Consider the following 20,048-nt stretch of genomic DNA (forward strand, 5'->3'; position numbering starts at 1 on the left):
TTTCTCCATTTCTGAAGAAGGGTCTAGGCCCGAAACGTCAGCCTTCCTGCTCCTCTGATGCTGCTTGGCCTGCTGTGTTCATCCAGCTCTGCACCTTGTTATCTCTTTTATAGAAATGCTGTTGCAATATACAAACTGCTGAAGTTTTGTGGATCTGTGTTAATCTAGGAATATTGGGCATGGATGATTAACAACTCAATTTTGTGTGTCTACGTGCAGCCACAACATCCTCTGTGCTTAGTATACAATATCTGCTCCTGCTCTTATCATTTTCTCCCTCAATACTGCAAAAATTCAAAGTGTCTGTGTATCTATTTCACGATCCCAACTGTTAATTTTGTATGATATATCTGCTTAGTTTTCAAACTGATTTACATCATACCATTTTTTCCCAAATATTTTAAAATCACACAAACCCCAGTACTTTTTATGTTGGTGCTTTTCAATCATGTGATAAATGTTGATTCAGCTTCTAGTTGTATCTTGATTCTTGGGAAACTGGGGGCCAAATCTTACTCTAACCTGTCTGGTTCAATAAATTTGTTAATTCCATCCTATCCTGCACTCCCCTCTTCCTGGCCAGTCCTCAATTGTGGGTCTGTCCTCCATTGTTGTATATTTCTTTTGCTTCCTCATCTGCCACTGGGGTTGACAACTCTAGTTGCATTTATTCCTGGATAATTTATTACATATCTCCCATCTTCTACTGCTCAGGCACCACTCTCTTGTGAATGGTCACCCATCCCATTCATCTTCATGGTACACAATCTTCATACACCAACTGGAAAGCAAACAGGTCCTTCATGACTCAATCAGATGATTCTTTTCCGCCAAACCACTTTGTTTTCCCCAAAGGCCAATATTTGTATATTTAGTAACTGGAAGTGTTCAAGGAAAGTTGGATAAAACAGATGTTTTTAATGCTCCTGTTAAAATCGCTTGGTTTGTTTTAGTATCCCAGAGATTAACCTTCAATTCCTAGAGACTACAGGATAATCTTGAAGGACTGGCCATCCATCTTGCAACCTAATCTTCTCCAGGCCTTACCTTGAATAAATTATCCTGGTTTTGTATTTGTGCCATCTTTTCTGATTTTTTTCTTCTTGCTCCCCTAGCACTGTGTTTCTCCTCCTAGCCACTTCTAAGCAATTATACTCTGCTTCACTGGGACTGGGATCAGCTCAGGAATATTCCTGTGTTACCCACATGTACAAGGTTAGGGCATGATATTTGATCTTTGGCCTAGTTCAGCACTATTTCTGTAGAAAGTCTAAAATTTAAGTTTTCCACTTTCCCTGCAAGAGACCAGATCTTAGCCACCCCAAATAGTTTCTTAACACAGTATTATCCGCACAATACGCTATCACTTTACTTAGCTTGTGCTCTTCTTCTAGACCATTCCTGATTCTTTGGCTTAGTCTTAATCAAATTTTACAGCATTGGAACCCTCTCTCTCAGGCTTGTGTCAGCCCTGCAATCATTATTGCTTCACTTCAGCGCCTTTCTCAAACACCATTCCCCGAAGGCTATTGAGTGAATACATTGGTCTGAATCTTAAATTTTCTTTTGGCAAAGTGTAAATTGCATTAAAATCTTTGTGGGAATTCACACCATGAGACCCAATGAGATTACTCATAGTATCTTACCAAGCATGCTTCGTTACTGACCCTTCCATATGGCACCCTCATGTGCAATTCTGTTGCCATCTTACCACGCACTATTCCTGAAACAATTTGCACTCGCTGGATATCTTCTGAAAGACTGACTCTCTGGCACCCATGCTATATTTAAAAGTTTGTTGTGCACCCAGACAAACATTGGCATTTGCAAAGCTGCCCTGCTCTGACAACAACAGAGCAGGGGAAGATGGTACTGCGATACTCCAAAAGTAGAGGTCCTGATTAAGGGGGTGATGCAAAGGAGAGCAGTCCGCTTACTGGAGGAACATCAACTCTGGCAACCTGGTCCAAAGTTGCTACGCAAATCAGTGCTGTCTCAGTGGTGCTCAGGAATGGCCTGCAGGTGTAAGAAGGTCAATGATCTTCTTCATGTCACCACAGCAAATGTTACACCTTTCTCTCTGCTTTGTATACTCACTCAATCTCTGCTCCTGCATCAACCTCCCATCAAGGCTTACGCCCTGCCACTCTCATTGATGCTTGCAACATCTTCCCTCAGCCACTCTAAATAAACTGTCTCCCACCCCTTTCAACTTCCCACATCACTAACCCTGCATGGCCTCGACATTGCCTATTCATCCCTCTCTTTCACTCATTCCAGGAGAAGACAGCCCATGATAGGGTAGACACACCCAAATGGATGGAGCGGTGCCTGACATTCGGCTCCTCAGGCCCTCTGAGGAGAGAATCCCGGCCGTTGCAGGATAAGACTGGGAATACATTCGCAAATGCTGAGACATTCATTTCCTATCAGTCGAGTAAGTAACCTTCTTCATTCCACTGCAACTCTCACAGTAACCCGACTCAGTGTCACTCATTGCCCACCACATCTAATCACTGGCTGCGATGCTTTCTCTCTCTTTTGCCTTCTAGGTACTACTAGCATGTCCCCGACAATATTGAAAAAAGAACCCACTCCCTATCACAAGCTATCTCGCCAACCTCTGAGGAGAAGAGCATACAGGCCTCGGAGGAAGCATCTGCAAGTAAGGCCGCTTGTACCCCTCAACCAGCTCAGATATCGACACCTCGGTTGGAATGTTGGCATTAGGAAGTTCAGGAGCACAATCTGGTGTGCAATCACTGTGACAGCTCTGCAGCTCACTGAGGAAGAAACACCACAGGCTGCTAGCACTCAGAGGACTGCTAGAGACCAAGCACCTGCTCAGACCCAGGCCGGAGATGATCCTGTGGTGTCAGCAATCAGGAACTTCATCCATCTGCACAGGGAGGAACAGCAGTAGCAGACAGGTATTGGGAAGCAATGGCTGAGTAGTGCAGCGGCTCATGAGCTGGTATGGTTGTCTCCATGGACAAGTTGGCTGCTGCCAGGCGAAGCCAGGTTCAACACTCTCAGGATCTGCTGGAGAGGCACACCCACCCTCACTCCACTGCCCAAGTCACTGGTTAACAGAACTGAAGATATAGTGTCAGACAACATTCCTCACAAGGAGATAGGGCAGTGCCAGGAGGCAAGCAGCTGAGGAAGGATACACACAGACCCCTCAGAAGTCTCCTCTCAGGACTCTTTAGATATGGCCAGCCCTCCACCTCCACCCTGCTTGACCTCCTCCGAACCTTGGAAGTTGTAGCTGCGGAGGGTTCACTTGCGTATGGCAAGAAGATGCTCTGCACATCTGGGCTGTCCAGGCATAAGCACACTCCCTCTATCACAGCTGCAAAACTATGTGTTACCCTGAGGTAGTGGGTGGGAGAAAAAAGAATGAATTAAGGGCACTTTGGTGGCACAGTTAGCATCGTACTGTATGCAAATGTTTTCATTTATGGAAGTATAACTGTTTTGCCTTTATGTCTGTGTTATTGAGTCTTTTTATAGCCTTGAACGCAACTTTGCCAGCATAATGCTTAATTGCACATCCATGTAGGGTGTACCACAGATTGATGTCTGTGTTGCAGAACGTACAAGGTGAACAATGCATACACAGGGCAATGGATCCTGCTAACACCATTGCACATCATCCTATCATATCTCTACTTTTTCCCCTTGGCCATGTGTTCAAAGATGTTGATATGAATGAGGTGGTCACTGATGTCTAAACCAGAGAGATGCACATAGAACAGGAACCAATGCATTAGGATGGCCAGGGACTAGGAACCCCACAGGTCTGTGCCCTGTTCAATGCATGGTTCTGAGTCTAATACTTATTCTCTTTAAACGACCTCACATTAGTGAGCCCTTCAGTCTCCTCTCTCAAGATTGAGACAATCACCCATTTTCTTTCCCAGTGCTTGCTTCTGATCTTAATCACAACACTGGAATGTGACAGTTGAGTGCTTTACTGCCAGTAGATTCCGGACTCTATGCGTTGGTGAGGCCCTGGACATCCAGATGTCCTTTCTGGTAAACTTTCCTATAAACCCCATAGGCTTCACACCTTCCCAGTTCCCCTAGTCCCCACCCAACTCATCCACATGGGCCTGCAAATACCCATCTTACCCTCCAGTCCCTGACATGTTAGGTGAATATGTCAGCAGTTGTTATACACTGTTTTCCACCCTTCCACATGACCCCATTCCCAATCATGCTTTACTATATGCCCCCTCTTTGAGATACTGTTGCCTCTCATCACAATTGAAATCCCACAGCCTGCAGTTCCCAATCCTGAAGAAAAGGTTCCCATGTATACTTCCCACGGCTGCAGGCCCTTAGTCACCCCATCTCCCTTTTCCCTTAGTTTCTGTGGATGGCCTACTATCCTGCATGACCTAGCCAAACGTCCCCTGATAAGACGTGTCTGGACCTCTGACTAATGCCTCTACATCTCTCTGGCTGCGTTATCCCTTCTCGCTAAATTGGCAACTGTAGACCGTCCTGACTGCAGAGGCATGGACTGCCGAACTGAGAACACCCCGATCAGGAACTTGACTGTGGCCAAATACCTGGACTAGTATCAGAGGCTGCCTTTGATCTACTGTACTGGGAACCCCTAACTGATGGCTGCCTCCATGAACTTCATTGAGGACATCTCCACAAAGACTCTGAGACATGCTGGTTGTTTGCTTCACATGCAGTTTGGCTGTAGCATAAGCAGTGAGTACATGGAGCAGATGTGAGATTGATGTAGCACGCTGCCAAACAGCAGGGTGTTTGCCCCCTAAACTGAGGACTGCTGTCCAGCAAAACAAGCTGTCTAGTTGTGTGACCATGCTAATTGGCACAGTTTGGTAAGGCCTGGATGCTGCAAGTATGCAGGTAGGTGCTAAATGAATGAGCTCTAAGAGAGCAAGTGAGCGGCCCTGAAATGCAGTCTGGTGCAATTCCTGAACTGGGTGTCTGTCCATGTGCACAAACTGTCCTTGCAGAAGACTTTCAATGTTAGTTGCTGGTGTGCCCTGCAATGCAAGTCTGTATTTCCTGAGCATCCTACAAGTGAATTGGAGAGATGCCATGATGGCTGCGAGGGGTTGGCAAATGTAGATACCAATGTCTGTGGATGAGGGGTTCTTGTAGCTGGTGCCTGTGGATTGTGCTCTGAGATGCTGTATAGTGCTGAGCAACACAGAGGCTCCTCACAGCCATCCAAGAGTTAAAGTTGCCAGGTACCCACTCTGTCCAAATTTCTTGCTGTCTAGCATTTCTTGTTTAAAGCATTTGGTAAGGTAGAAAGCTGAATGTTAATGAGGCAAGTTCTACCATTAATATGGCACTTAATAAGTGATAATTACACCTTAATTGGCAACCTACACTGTCTAGCATTGCCTGGTAAAACCATAAAAAGTGCAGCAAGGTACGGTGATGTTGTGATAGGCCTTGCTGACTTCTTGCCTGATTAGGCAACAGATCTTGCCATGACCCTACATTGCTTAGAATTTTACAAGGTTCCACTCATTATTTTACTGCCAAATGTCTTGGTGAACATGGAGGACTACAGTGATTCTGCAAACTAAAATATAATAGAAATTTCAGCATGCTTATTTTTGACCCTTATGTTGGAATCTAGGGCTTGCTTTTCATGAAGTGTTAAGCTGTGGAGAGTATAAGACCCCTCATTTAGTAACACATCATTGAAAATAATGCAGCTGTTATGTTAGCAATGACCCTTAGATACGTGATGACAGAGAAGCAACCAATGATCCTCAGGGTTTTCATTCATTGTGATCAGAGGAACAAAATGAATTGGAGTCACATGGAGCCTGAATTTCTAGTTCAATATATTGTGAAAATGATAATTTCAGTAACAGAAATTTGTATCATCTATCCTTGATAAAAGCAGCAGGAATTCACTTAAGAAAACATAAACTAACCACATGAGAAATTGCGCATCATATAGATCAAGCCAAGCTATCAACTAAAAAAGTCAGTACATAGATTATGCACTCTTGTTGGACATTTTCTGAATCACTTTATTACATGACTCCCTGTCATTGATTTACCTGGCCCACAAGTCTTGTAGTTTCTAAGACAACCTTGGAGGGTTGGAAACCATTTATCATTATGTGATATGAAGAAACTGGTTCCTTCCACTGAGCTAAATTGACTTCAAAGCAGTTTGTTTAATATCTACACTGAAATCAAACACATGCCAAAGAATACAGTCATCAAAACATTCAATGAGTTTCAGGAGAGAGCACAGATAAGTCACAGAATATAGGTATAGCAAGCAGCTTTGCTGAGTAGTAAAATGTGGGTGGAGGGTTCAGAATTATGAAGCACTAAGAGTCAATATTCCACATGAGAATACCATTATACAAGTGAAAACAGAACATTTCAGGTGTACATTGAAATCTGGCCTTTTATCCTTCTCCTTTTAATTCCTCTGAAATGCATGCACCAGTCTTAGTCATGCAAACAAAGCATGTGCAGATAACAGGCTAGACCAGCTAGACATAGCCAAAAGCAGAGCCATTAAATCATCAGTCTCACAACCTGCAATAACTGTTCCTACTGGTGGATCTTGGACCTCCTCTTCTTCAAAGATGTTGAATGCTGTAAACTACTGCAATAGTCAGAACTCCTACTCTAGAAATTTCTGAATGTAAAAGTTCTGTCCATTGAGCATTCTGCAGTCAGAAACATTCCACAAACTCTCCTTGAGGTAAATGGTAAACGTCCCACTTAACAATTTAAAGTGCGGCTTTTGTAAGTCAATTGTTTGGGCTATGAAGCTTCAGTCTTACATATTTGCCTTACTGATTTACATTATTGGGCATACAGAGCAGAATCTTCCCAGGCACTGAATATCACGTGCATTGGCAAGAAAGTTGAGGAAATCGCATGAGACAGTCAGCGAATAACTTCTCGATGTGGAGACCAAAGAGTCCTATTTTCCAACCAAGAATTGAATGGCAAGACAAGATTCTCAGTAGTGGGCATCAAGAGGCCTACTGGCAAGCATAAGCTTGCACAAACATCTCATTATTAGTTAATCTTGCTACTTTTCTATGTCATTTCCCATTTTCCCACCCACTGAATAAACTAAACAGTGAAAAATCCAACATGGAAGTCAGAGCTGTTACTTAGTGATTCCAGCTCACTGCTTGCTTCACCAGACCTCCATCTTGGATACACATCATCGCGAGACACGGACAGTGACCATGGGCAGTGATTGCACAAATCCCCATTTATGGACGTTGGCATCAGGCACATACCAAACTCACTGCATCATCATGGCACATCTCTGATCCACTTATAATATGATTCTGCACTTCAATGCTGCATTTTGTAGTGCACCAGTACCTTTCATTGCATTGTTATTGCCAGGACACTTTGTGTGTAAGGACAGGAACACCCATCTGATGGTTTGGTCCAGGGTGCTTCTCAGGGCTCTCTGCTTGATCTCTAAGTGCTCAGTCACTTTGCATCTACTTGGATGCTCACTGTGTCTCTGCCTGTTTTGCTCTTTACCCACCCCCTTAGCCGGACCTTAAAGGCTCACAGTACTTCTGCCTTGCCTGGCTTTTTAACCCTGACTTAACATTAGGCAGCTCATCATGGTTGTCAACAGATATCAGTCAGGGCATATGGACATGTTAATGTACGGCACATGCTACATCGATTTCATATCTGCACTATCTGTCAGCAGCTTACGTAGCAAACACATTATAGTTGCTTCAAGCAAATGGCCATGTCTCAAAGTTTACGGGGAATATCCTCAGTCAGGCTAAGAGAGAACTCCAGACAGAGGGTACCAGCACATTAAGGCAAGGGCAGCCTCCTTTATCAGTCTAGGGGATCGGGCACAGTTAGTCGGCTGCTTGGGCGATAAGGGTCAGGATCCTGTTCTTATAGGGGGTGAGGAGTCAAGTGTTGGGAACGCCACCATCTATCTTGGTTCATTCTGCCCTACTGGTCTCACCTGGAATGAGACAAAGGGAGGGATTGAATGAGATGAATGTTGCTGGCACAGATGCTAATGCTGCTGCAGGCGGGGACAAGATGGTGTAGTGTTTCAAGTGTGTGAAAAGGTAATGCAGGGGCAATGCAGGGTTGGTACCTTGGGAGGACTAGATGGGCAAGAGTGAGTGAGAAAAGATGTTAGAGTAGTAGACCATGAGTCTTTGTGGAAGGTGGATGGAATTGAAGAGAGAGTTGGCACGATGTAGCGGAAAGATGATGATGGGAGTCACCCTTGCACTGTGGAGAAGGTCATTAATATTCTTCCTGTATTGCTGGGCATTCCTCTGGATGGTGGAAACAGCACTGACCTGGGAATTTTCCAGTGTTCCCTCTGATTTTCTTTCTGGCCACATGGGCCTCTGAGACCCCTGTGTTTCAGCGACTTCTAGAACCTGAAATCACTGCTGTGATCGGTGTGCTGACTTCAATCACAGAACCTTGGAGAGGCTGTGCACACTCGCTGCTGTGCAGCTTAAAGGTGGTGACCTCATACCAGGCTGCAACGTCTTGTGTTGTGCTCTCCTACACTGGTCCTGAGGGAAGAGGACAGCACTCCTTTGAAAAACCTTGTTCACTGTGACTTCTTGGAACCAGTCCGCAAAGTGGGGCATCAATTTTCTTTTGTCTGACGTGTCTTGAGACAAATGACACAACTGTGCAGAGCAGCTCCAGATGCCAGTATCTGACCTGGAGTATGCTTTAAACATGGATTTGGTGCTAGGAATCACAGGAGGTCCTGGTACTGACAAGTACTTCCATCTGAAGCAAGTGGGGGAATATGACAAGCTGGGTGCCATGTGGACATGGTGCATAGCTAATAAGGCAGATTTGGAAGACAGTGTGAAATCTCATGAAGCTTCCAGAGAAAGCCTCCTTAAAACTTGGCAGTCAATTTCTCTTAAAATTCAGCATGAGCCACGGTTTCAGTATCTAACAAAGCAGCCTGACAACTTTTTTCCACTTGAAAACTTAATGTCAATTTGACTGCCAGAAGATGATAAAGCCATGTGTTCTCCCAGGGAATTTAGACACTAGAGTACTTGATTTTGTGTCATGTTGCAGACACTTGTGATTTCACAGAACTGGAGATCTTCCTGATAACACAGGGCAGCATATTGTGTGCATGTGCTCAAAGAATTGTACAAGTACAAATGATAATGCCCTGTATCAAAGTGAAATCATAAATGTGGAAAATGAGTCAGCCTGTACAGTGGTTGCCCATGGAAATTTACATGTGATAAAACTGAAGGTGTAATCTATTCTATGTAGCACTGTACAACATATTGGCTTATCCTAGATTCCTGTTGCTGCAGAGTCTAGGACTAGAGGGGATAATCTCAGTGACTGGGGTTGCCCATTTAAGGCAGAGATGAGGAAGTTTTTTTTCTCTCTGACCGTCATGAAGCTGTGAAATTCTTTGCTGTAGAAGGCTGTAGAAGCTGTATATTGAAGGCTGATGTAGAAAAGTCCTTCATCAGTGAGGGAATCAAGGGTTATGGACAAGAGGCAGGAAAGTGGAATTCACGTTAATCAGATCAGCCATGATGTCGCTGAAGGGCAGAGCAGACGCAACGGGCTGAATGGCCTACTTCAGCTTCTATGTCTTATGGTCTATAGTCTTATGCCTCCTGCAACTCCAGCAGAACTTGAGGATCAGGGTGACTTGCACTGCTACAGACAGTGCGGTGTAGATATGGTTAAATTAGAAAATATGGCTCCTTTCTAAAATAAATTTGTGGGATGTGAGCATTGCTGGGTAGGCCAGCATTTATCTCCCATTTCTAATTGCTCAGTGACCAGTTAAGAGTCAACCATATTTTTGTAGGCCTGGAATCACATGGCAGGCAGAAAAGGCAAACTTCCTTCCGGAAGGACAGAGTGACCCAGCTTTTTCTTTAACAACAATCTAAGCTGGTTATAGATATTATCCAACCTATCTGTTCAGACATGTTACGACACACATCTGGAGCAGATGGATCTTAAACCCAGGCCTCCTGGCCCAGAGGTAGGGATATTACCACTGTGCCACAAAAGCCCACCCAACAGTGGTTATCTAACTGCTATGAGGCTAACTTCTTTGTGCCCGTCTTCCTCCAAATCTCTATCAAATTCAAATTTCACCATTTGCCATGGTGGGATTTGAACCTACCTCACTAAAATAATAGCCTGAGTTTCTGGATTCTCGTTCAGCAACATTACCGATATGCCCCACCTCCCCAAAGTCTCCTAGGTGACTGTCTTCCTGTTCAATGACTGTTGCGTGGGGCAGAGATCCTTTGCGATATGCAGCTAGATCATTCCACTAAACAGAATGCCTGGCATACCAGCTGAAACTGGGAGCTTGCCTCTGACATGTGTTGCTGCCTTAATGTGCACTTGTTTTATAGGAGCTGTCCTTAGACATTTTTTTGGCTTAAAAAATCTCAAAGCAGCCTATACATGGAATTGTACTAATGTTTATAATAACTGGTACCAAAAAGGAAGGGCTTTGAGAAGAAACGCAAACATGAGTTTAAAGATCAAAAATTAATCAGGAATCATGCTCAATTTGTGCAGACAATAATTGTAATGCATAGAAAATGTCTTTCCCTTAGTCAACAGCATTCTTCATGCTGAGATTCAGCTCTATAAATTTACATGCCATCTCACATTTCATGGCATTATCTCAACCGTATTGCGAATTCACAGTCATGAGTGAGGAGGCCTGAGCAAATAGCTAGCCACTCACTTGCTGCTCCTGTACTTGCTTGTAAACCAGTTTTTAATTTACTGAGATTCTCTCCAGTTTTGTTTGTGGTAAATTGAAAATCAACATAATGGAATACAGCAAATTTAATATAACATTTTGTTGATTGATTTATTGACATCACACGTACCGAGATACAGAGAAAAGTGTTGCTTTGCGTGCGACATGAACCCAAGATAACGGTTGAGGCCATCTTCATGGGTATGGAACGTGGCTATCAGTCTCTGCTTGGTGATTCTGCGTTATTATGTATCCTGAAGTCTGTCTTGGAGGACGCTTACCCGAAGTCCTTGAATGTCCTTGACCCCTGAAGTGTTCCCCAATTGGGAGGGAACATCCCTGTCTGGCGATTGTTACGTGGTATCCAGTCATCCGTTGTTGTAGTGTCTACATGATCATGAACCCACTCAAATCGACCTACAACACAGACTATGCTGAGAGACTCTGCTGCCGCACCTCTTGCACAGTCCTCAATCATCTCATACACCAGCTCTACAGCAGATGCCGCAATCCTGAACTCGAGATAGAGTCCACATTCTCAGCGTGTGCTCAAGATACAGCAGAACAGTTACGAGACACTGCCAAGCAGACAAGGCAACACAACTACACTATCTACATGTACACCAAGAACAAGAAACTGGAGAAACTTGGCATCACCACCAGCACTTACCAAGTCTCCCCTGATACCACAGTTGAAAGTGGTACCACCACAAGGAAATCCATTGTTAACTTATCTGACCACACCCTTCAACTGGACAAAATTGAAGCTCTCAGCCAAGGGCTCAATTCCTGCCCCACTACCAAAATGGACCCCATTGGTCATGCAGCAGACACAGAGGAATTCCACAGGCAAATGAGGTTCTGGGAATTCTTCTACAAACCCCAAGATGTCAGCAGCGAGCCCAATGAGACAACCAAGGAACTGGAACAGTCGAAGGAGAGATCCGTGGTGCAGCGACCAAAGAAGAAGGAGTCGAATTGGACCTCTCCAGAAGGTTGCTGTCCTAGACTCGACATGTATGCTCAAGCTGTCAGGAGATGCGTTTTGACATCAGATTCACCAGCCATGCTCACAAGGTAGCACAGAATGTCACCTAAGCATAACGCAACGCCATTCATGCTCTCAAGACCAATCGCAACCTTGTCATCAAACCAGCAGACAAAGGAGGAGCCATTGTCATACAGATTAGAATAGACTACTGCACAGAAGTATACAGACAACGGAATAACCAGGAACACTACAGACAACTACCTGCCGATCCAACCAAAGAACACACCCATCAACTCAACAGACTGATGAAGACTCTTGATCCAGACCTTCAGAGTATCCTTGCACTCCCGCGTACTTCTCAAGTAGGAGACTTCTACTGCCTTCTGAAGATATACAAAGCGAACATATCCGGATGTCCCATTGTATCAGGCAATAGGACCCTGTGTGAGAACCTCTCTGGCTATGTCAAGGGCATCTTGAAACCCATTATACAAGGAACCCCTAGATTCTGTCGCGTACAGGAACTCAGCACCCACAGAGCAGTCAAACCAGGAACATTCATAGTCACAATGGTTTGGCACTCTACACCAGCATCCTCCACAATGACAGCATCGCTGCAACAGGCTCAGTACTTAATACCAACAATTGCCAATTTCCAGACGCCATCCTACAACTCAACTGCTTCATCCACGAGCACAACGTCTTCACCATCCACAACCAGTTCTTCATCAAATGCACGGAACAGCCATGGGGACCAAACATGCACCCCAATATGCCAACAATTTCATGCACAAGTTTGACCAAAACTTCTTTGCTGTGCAGGACCTCTGACCAACACTACACACCAGATACCTTGATGGCACTTTCTACCTTTGGACTCATGGCGAGGAATCACTGAAACAACTACATAGCAATATCAACAAGTTTCATTCCACCATCAGACTTACCATGGACTACTCTTCAGAATTAGCCTCATTCTTTGACACACGCATCTCCATTAAGGATGGATACCTCAATACCTCACTCTACCGCAAGCCTACGGATAACCTCACGGTGCTGCACTTCTCCAGCTTCCACCCTAAATATATTAAAAAAGTCATCCCCTACGGACAAGCCCTGCGCATACACAGGATCTGCTCAGATGAGGAGAAACGTGACGGACACTTGAAGGTTTTGAAGGATGCCCTCATAAGAACAGGGTACAATGCTCAACTCATTGATAGCCAGTTCCGACGTGCCAGAGTGAAAAACTGCAGTGACCTCCTAAGAAGAGTACCCTTTGTCGTCCAGTACTTTCCCGGAGCGGAGAAACTACGTCACGTTCTTCGCAGCATTCAACATGTCATCAATGACGATGGCATCTCACCAAGGTCTTCCTTATGCCTCCACTTCTCGCCTTCGAACAATTGCCAAACCTTAAACAGACCACTGTTTGCAGCAACTTACCCAGCCTTCAGGACAACATTGACCACAATACCACACAACCCTGCCATGGCAACCTCTGCAAGACATGTCAGATCATCAACATGGATATTACCATCACATGTGGGAACTTCATCCACCACGTACATGGCAGATACTCACGTGACTCTGCCAATGTTGTCTATCTCGTACGCTGCAGGCAAGGATTCCCCGAGCCATGGTGTATTGGTGAGACCATGCAGAAGCAATGACAATCGCCAGACAGGAATGTTCCCTCCCAGTTGGGGAACACTTCAGCGGTCAAGGGCATTCAGCCTCTGATCTTTGGGTAAGGGTCCTCCAAGGCGGATTCCGAGATGCACAACACACAGAATCGCCGAGCAGGGGCTGTTAGCCAAGTTCCGTACCCATGAAGATGGCCTCAACCATGATCTTGGGTTCATGTCGTGCTGCAGGTGACCCCACCATACTGTTCTGTATCTGTAAAATTGTTGATTAATCCCTTGATAAATTGTTATGATCTCTCTACCTTAATTAGTTTGTACAGTTTTGAATTCGGCATGTGATTCCAGTCATTTAGTTTGTCTGCAGCACCATCTTATTTTTAATTTTTTTGTAATTATCTCTCTGCTTCACTTAATCTTTTCACTCGTTATTCAGCCGATGACACTTTACGCATTTGATCACTTGCAGAGACATATCATCTGACACTCCACTCACACCAGTTGTATGATCTTTTGATCTCTCTGTCCTTGATCTGTCTGCCTGTAAACTCTATGTCTGTGTGCCCTGCTCTCTCACTGCACCTGATGGAGGGGCTGCGCTCCGAAAGCTTGGTGTGATTTCAAATAAACCCGTTGGACTAGAACCTGGTGTCATGTGACTTCTGACTTTGAAGGAAGAAGGTGGAAGAAATTATAACTGGAGTGGGAGGGGTCTTTGATTATGTTGGTTGCTTTCTCAAGGCAGCGCAAACAAATTGAACACGCTCACAATCGTTGTAGTTCTGCTGAAAGTTTAATAAGGAACAACATCTGCCGTGACGATGAAGATTATGGACAGGTAATTTTTTTGTTATGATGGAAATTCAATAAGACGGTTAGGACTTTCTATGCCTCCCAGTGGTCCATTGATAAGCTGCCATATGCTAATAGTCAGGAGCAGGACAAGTCATTTTCTGTACAGCAAAGACTTAAAAGAGGGAAGCACTGCTCAGTGAGGAGTAGGATCAGTTTGAGAGAGTAGAACTGATACAGGATAAGTATGTTGTGTATAGTGGTAGTGGGAGTGGGGGGGGGCATGTGCTTAGCATCCAATATGCTAACAACTTTTTAATTATTATTCAGATTTTACAGCACAGGCTGGTGGATTTTCAAAGGCAGAAAACAAATCTTATCCAAGAAACTTCAATAGCAGGAAGTAAGCTGCTGATTAAAAACTGGTGATTGTTTTGTATGAGTTGAAGGTTATTTTAAGTATGGGAAGGCGTTGTTGCTGATAATCGTCAGATTTGAAAGTCATTGAGATGTTAAGAGCTGCTTATTGGATACTTTTTTGAGGCATCAAGTGAAATCTATTGCACATATTTTAATGAAAAAATGCTTTTACTCTTGACCTGCTATCCTCCTGCTTTAAATTCTCCTCTGAAAAGAAACTAGGATAAATTTTCTTAGGGCATGTGCTTATTTATTTTAAGTTTTAGTATGGGCTGAAGTCTTTCCTCCAAAGAGTTAAAACACAGAATTCAATGAATTGCAATGAGTTAAATATGGGACATTAGATATTTACTATCAAGAAAATTTCAGAGTGGACATTCATTTTACAAATTAGGGTGGTATATTACCACTTCTAGACTAAATCCAGGAGAGAAATCCATGGCCTACTAAGGTGAGAAAGGCAGCTGATTTGCCACTTTCAGGATTTTACCTGGAATTAGGGCCCTGGACCAGGACGTCCCACAAACCTGAAGGTACCAGAGGCCATGGCAGTACTGGGACAATACACCCTGAACTGCCAGAATGGAGAATTGCTAATGGGAAAGATAAATATTATATGCGGAGATTTCTGCATTTGGGGTCATAGGAAGAGGGGACCAGGGGTGAGAAGTAAGGGCAGTAGGATAGGTCTCAGTGACCATGCCCCTGTCCTAGGTAAAATTCCTTGACTGATCGCAAATTAGTACAGATCAGGAGATTTTCCCCTTTAAAAAAATATAGTTTTCTCACATTTGTTAATCTGTTGGATAAGCCAAATCTTTCCTGCCCTGTGCAGCTCAAGTAACTTCAGTCTAGGTAGCCATTAATCATCTGCTTAAGGGCCTGAATTGGTACCATTGCGGGAAGGTCAATAAGGGACCTTCCACTCAGAACTTAATTTGAGTAACTTCAGGAAAGTGGCAGAGTTCTTTTCAGCCCAACCCACCTAAGTAAGTTCGCTTCCTACCTCCAGGTCAACCCTCAGTGTTTTTCCATCCTATCACTTTCCACTCAGTCTCCACATTCAAAGGGTTATTTTCCTCAACATTGGCCATCTTCAGGAGAATACCACCACCAAACGCATCTTCCCCTCCCCTCCACTGTCAGCATTCCACAGGGACTGTTCCCTCCATGATACCCTGGTCCATTCTTCCAGCACTCCTAACATTTTCTCACTCTCCCATTATACCTTCCCATGCAATCACAGAAGGTGTAATATCTGCCCATTCTCCTACCTCTTTACTGTCCAAGGCTTCAAACACACCTTCCAGGTGAAGCAGCGTTTTACTTGCACTTCTTTCTACTTAATCTAATAAGGGTTTTGGCAATGGCCTGGTGGTACTATCGCTGGGCCAGAGACCCAGGTAACATTCTGGGGACCTGGGTTCGAATCCTGCCATGGCAGATGGTGGAAATTGAATTCAATAAATATCTGGAATTAAGAGTCTAATGACCATGAAACCATTGTTGATTGTTGTTCTAGTTTACTGGTTCATCTGGTTCACTAATGCCCTTCAGGGAAAGAAACTACCATTCCACCCTGGATGTGACTCCAGACCTGCAGCAATGTAACTGACTCTTAATGCCCTCTGGCCAATTAGGGATGGACAATAAATGCTAGCCCAGTCAGTGACATCCTCATCTCGTAAATATGAATATAAATAAATAATTGCTGCTCATAATGCTTTATATTGATGAGACCAAATACAGACTGGGTGACTACTCTGGAGAACAACTCCACTCTGTCCATAAGAATAACCCTGATCTTCCAGTTGTTTCCCATGCAATAAGCCACCTTGCTCTCATGTTAACATTTCTGTCCTTGGCCTGCTGCAGTGCTCCAACGATACTCAATGCAAGTTGTAGGAACAACTTCTCATTTTCGACTTAGGCCCTTTACAGCCTCTAGGAATCCATATTGACTTCCACAACTTCAGACCTCCGTACTCATTTTTGTTAGAAACCACAATCTCCCCCAGCCATGTCTTGGTGGCTTTGCTCTCACCAGAGTAGACTCATTTTCTCCTTTCTTACAGCTAACATTTACACCTATTTTAAATACCTATCTCTCTCTGACTACTATTATCACTGCCCTTGTCTTTTGCTCTGGACACCCTCACAATCTATTCCATTTACACTTCTTCTCCCTCAGTCTACAGCACATAAACCACCATCTTCCAGCCTCTTTCAGTTCCAAAGAAGAGTCATCCTGGAATTGAGATGTTAACTCTGTTACAGTCTCTAAAGATGTTGCCAGATCTGTTGAGTTTCTTCACTACATTCTTTTTTAACTTCAGTAGCTTACTCAGATACTTTAGAAGGTGTTAGAATTTAACCATATAGTATGCAATTGAAATTACATATAAGCATTCATTGAATAGCATAAGTAAACAGGTTGCATTTTTACAAATACAATATTTAATTTTTTTTTTCTTTGTATCAGCTCACAAATGCCCATATTAATTAATTTAATCACACTAAAACATGTTAGGATCTGAACTTGCCTCTGGCTTTTTGACCCAGTTCTAAATCTGCTCTCCAAACCTTTTGATTTCTGTGATTCCATTCCTCTTAAATTTTAAGTTCGTGTTTTACTATCCTCCAACATGTAAAATCAAATTATTAATTTGTTATGACTTGGTATAATACTTTAATTTCATTATCTAGTGCTCTGGTGGAATGGGGGATACTGTTCACAAGAATTATGTCACAGGAAATTGTGGTGATGACAGTCCAGGCAAAATTGATTAACATCAGTTTACAGAGAGTATGTTAAAACTGTTTGGTGTGCTGGGCATATTGCACCTGAGCGCATATTTTGTAATTTCACATTCCTATCCAAGAAGTCACACAGTAGCCTGATGTCCTGGCTCATGCTCTTTATGCATGTACTTCCAGGTGAAATGCAGGTTCATCACACCACCCTTTGAAGAATTAAGTTCCATTTCATTTATTCCTCTGTAAAATGGAGGTGTTTGCTTTGGTGTTTATGAATATGTGCTACCAGAATGATCCCATTAATATTTGAGGAAATATCGCAGAACTCAAGGTCTGAATGTAAGAAAAGGTTTTGGGGATGTCTATCAATTTGCATAAAATATTAAGATACTATGCAGATAAGGAAACCCTGATTATTTAAGTAACTTTCCTGGATAATTTTTCTTTAACAGATATATATATTTTTCAAATCATCTGCCAGGCAAGGAACAAAAGTAAGGATATTAAATGTGTTTAAAAAACAGAAAGTTACGAGGTTAAGTGAATTTGAATACTAGAGTGAGGTGCTTGTAGGGCTATAAGGGCATTTGTCATGCTTAATTTATGTTTGTGACCTTGTTGAGATTGTCTTTAGTTTTTTTAAAGACAGATGCCTTTTAGTTTAGGAATGTCAAAAATTTGTTGTCAGTTTTTCTTAATAATATGGGTTCAGTCTTGTTATTTTGCCCCTCAAATTTTCATAAAGTTCTAACTGAGGTGACTGATTTCTGGTATTCAATTTGTTATTTATAACATAAGCACAAAATGAATGAACAAGCCAGCTGTTGCTATGTTTAAGTTAGCCGATGCTTACTTGATTTTTACTAACTTTTAACAGATAGCTACTATTTACCAATGCCAGATACTCAAAGTTATCCCTCCAAATAATGATACGGGAAAAGCTAACCAACTCAGCGCAGACAGAGAGAAGCATCTAATCAATGAAGGGTAAATATATCGAGATTTCACTTCCAGTGCAGCATCTTTGCTTGAATCAGGCAAGTCAATGCAGTGAAATTGCAGTCCTACTGATTGGGTCATTAATTTTAGAATTGGGAATGCCATGAATTGGGTGACTGATTTCCATGCCTGACTCTTTGATCTGCATCCCACTGAGTGAGGTTTTCCTTCCAACCCCAGTGAAGATGTCAAAATAGTAAGGAGCAAAACCTACCTCTATTAGACAAACCACTGCAATAATAATCATCACTACAACGGTAACGGCAATAGCCAGAAGAAGCTTGTGTCCATACTCCACTGCTGATAAACTCATCTGCTTCTACAACAGAAATAGAAATAAGTTATGGTATGAAAGACAAAGTTTACTTTGCAGAAGAGAAACTAGGACATTAAACAAAAGTACAAAAACATTTGACAGGAACAGTATGTTTACAAAGGTACAAAATAAAGTAGCATTTGCAACATTACAAGAATCATTATTTGATTCAATGAGCCTTTGTTGGTTCCGCTCACACATGGAAGTCTCCATTAACATGCAGTGCTGCTTTTCGTCCCTTTAAAGTTCTTCTCGTTACCATTTAATGCAATTGACAGTCTTTGAAACCCTTCTTCTTTGCCTGATGACAATAGCCTTCAAAAATGCTAGAAATGTAATGATCTTACCAGCAATTTCGTACCTTCTTCAAATATTCATTGATACAAAAGAAAAATACTTGCAACTTTAAAATGTTAATTATATACTTATCCATTCATTTTTATTGTACTGTATGACATTTTTGCAATGTTATGTTATATAGTAACCAGCAGCAAAGACGGAATAGAATTAAAGTAAATTATTCCTCACTTTCAAAACATGTTTTTTAATCAGACTTTGCCACCACTCATCTCTTGGTGCAATATTGTTATTTTGGAATGGAAAATTAATTTTGTGAGGCCGTGGATCTTCAGCACAACTTAAAGGTGCATCACTATTCTTTCACTGTCACTGGGACAAACTCTTTCCCCGACAGTACTGTAGGTATACCTACACTACACTGATTGCAGCAGGTTCAAGAAGGCAGCTAATACTACGTTCTCAATGGTAGTTAAGTATGGGGAGCAGATACTGGCCTAGCCAGTGGGGCCTCTCTGCATTCTGTGAATGAATAAAAATAAAATACTGGATTTGGAAAATTGGCTACTGGCCTTATAAACCTGGTTTGTGATGTTCCGAATTTTGCAAGAATTGAATTTCTCACAGGACAATAGTGACAATACTTCAAAAGTAATCCATTGGTAGTGAAGAGCTTTAGGCTGTTTATGAACATGATAAGTTACTATATAAATGCAAGTGCTTGCTTCTTTCCACAGTTTGCGTAGAATTTACCATCGCGGATCCTTTCCCACTTGTCTTCAATCCTGAGTGACAGAATGTATGGGACATGCTAGTTTGGTTAAGTTTGAAATACTCTCAACTCTGGGGATTTAAGTTTGAGATCACAGTTTATAAACATGGTTATCATTTCATCACAGTATTGAAAGATGGAGCATCATTAGTCGTCTATGAAGATGACATTAAACAAAAATCCAAGTCAAGTGGTTATAATCTCATAACAATTCTGTGTCCTGGCTTATCACAGTCCTTCAACCAATACCATTGGTACAGTCTGATTAGCCATGT

The 20,048-nt window shown here is 42.7% G+C and overlaps 1 protein-coding gene across 1 annotated transcript in view; it reads right to left on the bottom strand.

The window, feature by feature from the left end:
• LOC125486592 overlaps window positions 1-20,048 on the bottom strand; it is a 154,006-nt gene that overhangs the window by 11,926 nt on the left and 122,032 nt on the right. The window contains exon 7 of the mRNA XM_048614683.1: window positions 18,603-18,707. Within this exon, the coding sequence (XP_048470640.1) occupies window positions 18,603-18,707 (105 nt within the window). The remainder of the gene's footprint in view (window positions 1-18,602; window positions 18,708-20,048) is intronic.

Source organism: Rhincodon typus, chromosome 30 (assembly GCF_021869965.1).
Source record: "Rhincodon typus isolate 14 chromosome 30, sRhiTyp1.1, whole genome shotgun sequence".
NCBI classification, from domain to species: Eukaryota; Metazoa; Chordata; class Chondrichthyes; order Orectolobiformes; family Rhincodontidae; genus Rhincodon; species Rhincodon typus.